This window comes from Sinocyclocheilus anshuiensis, unplaced genomic scaffold, assembly GCF_001515605.1.
Source record: "Sinocyclocheilus anshuiensis isolate Anshui unplaced genomic scaffold, SAMN03320099.WGS_v1.1 scaffold58, whole genome shotgun sequence".
NCBI lineage: Eukaryota > Metazoa > Chordata > Actinopteri > Cypriniformes > Cyprinidae > Sinocyclocheilus > Sinocyclocheilus anshuiensis.
The window spans coordinates 1,484,277-1,488,238 of record NW_015547688.1 but is presented as its reverse complement, the minus strand read 5'-3'; the positions used below and the strand labels follow the sequence as shown (position 1 = coordinate 1,488,238).

The window sequence follows — 3,962 nt, the reverse complement described above, 5'->3', positions numbered from 1 at the left end:
AAAACAAGACAGCAATAAAAATAATTTAAATTTAAAATTAAATTTAAATTTTACACCATCATATGTAACTCTCAATGTGCACCAAACAATAAAAGTATACAGAATCATGTCAAAATAGTAACACATGACCTCTTTAAGCATGAGATGCCATACAACCTCTTACTGTCCAAAGTGTAACTTTCAAATTTAAGGTTTTGGAGTCTAAAGAAAGAATTAGTATTTAAAAGATAGCTCTTACTGCTCTTGCTGGTCTGAATTGTTCAACGCATTTCACTCGAAATGGAACAACTGTAGATTACCAAAAAAAAAAGTATTTAGCATTTGCTTTTAGAGCACAGTTAAACACACTGATATGAACTGTCTATTTGAATAACGGGTGGGAAATGCAAAGAAGTGGCCCAAGAAATTTGCTGCACAGATGTGGGATCTTGGCCGGTGCTCTGGGGGAATTTCAAAGCTCCACATGCATTAAGTGCTTGTTCAGTACTGACGCACGTGCTCCACTGTCCTTCTGTGCTCTTTGTTAAGCCTTGAAAAGTCTGATTTCCTGAATCTCGGTTTGCACAGTTGCATTCTCTTGAGGAACTGATACCAGTAACACTCTTGTATGACCTGCTCGTAGTAACCTGATTGTAGGGGGATAACGGTGATGGGTTGTTTGTGATTGGATGTAATTGAAAAATCTTATCCAAGGCATGCTCGACACGTGATACGATGTTACTGGTGCTGATGTTCTCTTCAGGGCTACCAGAGCAAGCCTGGCCATAATCCACTGGCGCTGACTCAACACTGTGGGAACATTTCTCATCGTTTGTATCTACTGATAATGCTGAGATCCTGTAGGGAGACAAACATGTTGAGGCATTATTAATCTGAATTAGAATGACGCTAGTCTGTCACATGTTTCTGAAGTTTTTGGGGGAAAAAGAAAGAACGAACAAACAAACAAAAGAACATACAATTTCTTATCCTCATGAAGGTCGAGTGTTGGAATCTCTACATGGATTGGGAAGAACTTTATAACAGATGGAGGCAAAATATGACCCTGTTAAACATGAGAGAAAAAATAAGGGATGTATTTTGAGTTTTAACATTAGTGATGGTTATAGCAGGATTTTTCTCCCACCTTCTCCTCTCCATGATTGGCATCTATTTTTGGCTTGGAGATTTTGTCCCACCAATTCATCTTCATTCTGTAATGAAGAAGCAAAGTGTGTCAGAACTGAATTTGTCAAGGATGCGTGAAGGAATAGCAAAAATCTAAAAAGTTTTGTTATCGAATGATGGAAAAACACAAAACACACCTCAAAATGCAGATGAAGATAACACAAATGATGATGATTAAACCAAAACAGAGAGGTGGAATCACCATTTTGGCTATTTCATCTGGGGATGAGGCTGTAAATATACATTTACATTTAGTCATTTAGCAGACGCTTTATCCAAAGCAACTTACAAATGAGGATATAGAAGCAATGTAGTTTGATCAGGATTATAAGACTATTAACACAGATGCATTAATGACTTTGAGACAAATATAGATATTTCATTTGGGGATGAGGCTGTAAAACATATATACAGTAGATTGATCAGGATTATTTAAGACTATTAACACACATGCAATAATGAATTTGAGACAAATCTAGATAGACTTACAGGTGGTGAACTCAACTGGTGCGCTCTGGTCACTAGATATACTATGATCATTATAGTCTGTGCTCATTGTTGCTGTCAGAATGTAGTTGGTATTTGGTTGGAGATTTTTGCCCGTAATTTCAAAGGATAATTAACGAATAAATGAATAAAAATGAGAAATAACATGTTTGAGCCGATGGGGAAGTTTGTAACACTTTTCACAGTACTTCTACTGAAGCAAAGAAGAACAGTGTACAGAGCAACATTTGACACAATTATGAGAGTGACACCAGCATATAAATATGGAGATGTTATATCTAAGTATAGCCTACATAGAGGAAAAAAACAACATTGTTAGCGAAACAAACGCTTACCGTAACAAAATGCATGGCAGATGAGTGCGAGGATGATCTGACACTTAAGAAATGTGGAAAACATCCTGCACGTCCTATATGAAAACACAAATATTAACTAATATATCTTCAAACAATTAGGCTACACGTTACAAACTGTTAAAAAAAAAAAAAGATTCCTCGCAAAATATAGCCAAAATGTTACTTTTTCATACCTTCTGACTGTATTTGACAGTCCGTTGCCTCTTCCACAAAGTAAAAATAAAAGAAACCGAGTTTACTAACCACTCAGCAGGCAAATTAAAGACGGTTAAAAACAGGTTCAGTCACAAATACAGGTAGGTTAAATCTAACGTAGGGCTATGCTTCCCTATTTGCAACATGGAAGTCGCCAAAAAGGGCGTATCGAAGTTTCCTGGAACACACGCAGCAGTTCTGCAGTTCCACGGACTCCCGCTAAAACACAAGCCGCGCGCTCACCCTGATCTCCTGCTCGAACACAGCAGAATTCCACGGAAGTTCATCATCAGAGTCCACGTCAGAGATAAACAAGCAAGAAAAGTCTATGTATGAGAAAGCCAAGCTCAAAGGAAGTCATTATGCAAGGACCACAAAAGGAAGAGCAAAATGAGACTGCATTTCAGATAAACTTTTTATGCAGTTTCAATTCCTCTACTTATTTCAATATTAATAGCCTACCTCAATCTGAAACTGAAAATATATTAAAATGTTATATTATGTATTTGTGCATTTCTCCAGCACAGACAGACAGAGGTTTATTTTAAAAGCAGAATGAGCCATACGCGTATGGTCTGTCTGTGTGTATGAGCCGTTGCTGGAAAAAAAGGTAACTTCCAACTTCCATTTCGCTCGGGTTCCACTTTGGTGACCCCTTGTATGCAGTGGCGGCTCGCCGGGGGAGGCACAGCTTCCCCAAAATTTTGAGGTGAAAATGGGAGGAGGACGATTTAATGTTAATAACATTCACAATTCATTTCAATTCATGTCACAGAATATGTATTTTTTGTTTGTAATTTCACAGCTGTAATACCATAACATGTTAATGAAGTTGGAAAGCGCCGCTTTTCCATCACGAATGTGCCGAATCTGCTGATGTAATTACAACCGCTAGGTGATAGAGAAGGGGAGGGGGAGTTTGGAAGGGATGGATGTTTGCTTCAAGTGATAGGCCAGGTAAGTGAAATTATATTATCTTGCTGTATGTGTGTCGTTTTCTTTACGTTTTCTGACTAAAAGCAACCAAAAAGTCAGTTTAAAGTGGTTAAAGGGGTCATGTGACGCGATTTCAGTTGTTCCTTTCTCTTTGGAGTGTTACAAGCTCTTGGTTCATAAAGAAGATCTGTAAAGTTGCAAAGACTAAAGTCTCAAATCCAAAGAGATATTCTTTATAAAAGTTAAGAGTCAACCACGCCTACCTAAAACGCCTCGTTCTAACACGCCCCCACATGTCTACGTCACGATGTGGGAAGATTTGCATAACGCCGCCCAAATATTCACGCAAAGAAAGAAGCCGTAACTTTGATTCTCGCTTTAGTATTGTTGCCGCCATGTCGTGAAGGACGATATCCGCTTCGTCATGCCTGGAGCTGATCCGTGCTGGTCGCTGAGGAAATGCATTAACTTCGCGCGGTGGATCGCCGGATCGGCTTTCACCGTGGAAGAAGCGGAGTCCAGCCCGGGGTCGTCACATGTGGTTGCCGCAAGCCCGCCGGCCACTCCTTCGTCGAATCTGCCGCTCGCTCACTCAAGCCCGCCGTGTGTGACTCCGTGTTTCGTTGTGAAAGCAAAACTACTTGGTTTGGCCTTCCAAAAGAGGACACGACTAGAAATCAGTGGTTAAGTTGTATTTACAACACTGTTCCAGAAGAGTTTAACCCAAATATTCAGGTGTGTGCATATTTTTTGGGCAGTGTAGAGTAGCACTTGTTTGTCATTTCTCCGATCACAAATGCA

At 39.5% G+C, this 3,962-nt stretch overlaps 1 protein-coding gene across 1 annotated transcript in view; it reads right to left on the bottom strand.

The window, feature by feature from the left end:
* Positions 1–3,962, bottom strand: part of LOC107703316 (uncharacterized) — an 11,934-nt gene continuing 7,972 nt past the window's right edge. The window contains exons 10-15 of the mRNA XM_016505906.1: positions 2,010–2,083; positions 1,657–1,785; positions 1,305–1,398; positions 1,127–1,193; positions 960–1,045; positions 1–837 (exon numbers count right to left, since the gene is read on the bottom strand). Of these exons, the coding sequence (XP_016361392.1) occupies positions 339–837; positions 960–1,045; positions 1,127–1,193; positions 1,305–1,398; positions 1,657–1,785; positions 2,010–2,083 (949 nt within the window). The 3' untranslated portion in view covers positions 1–338. The remainder of the gene's footprint in view (positions 838–959; positions 1,046–1,126; positions 1,194–1,304; positions 1,399–1,656; positions 1,786–2,009; positions 2,084–3,962) is intronic.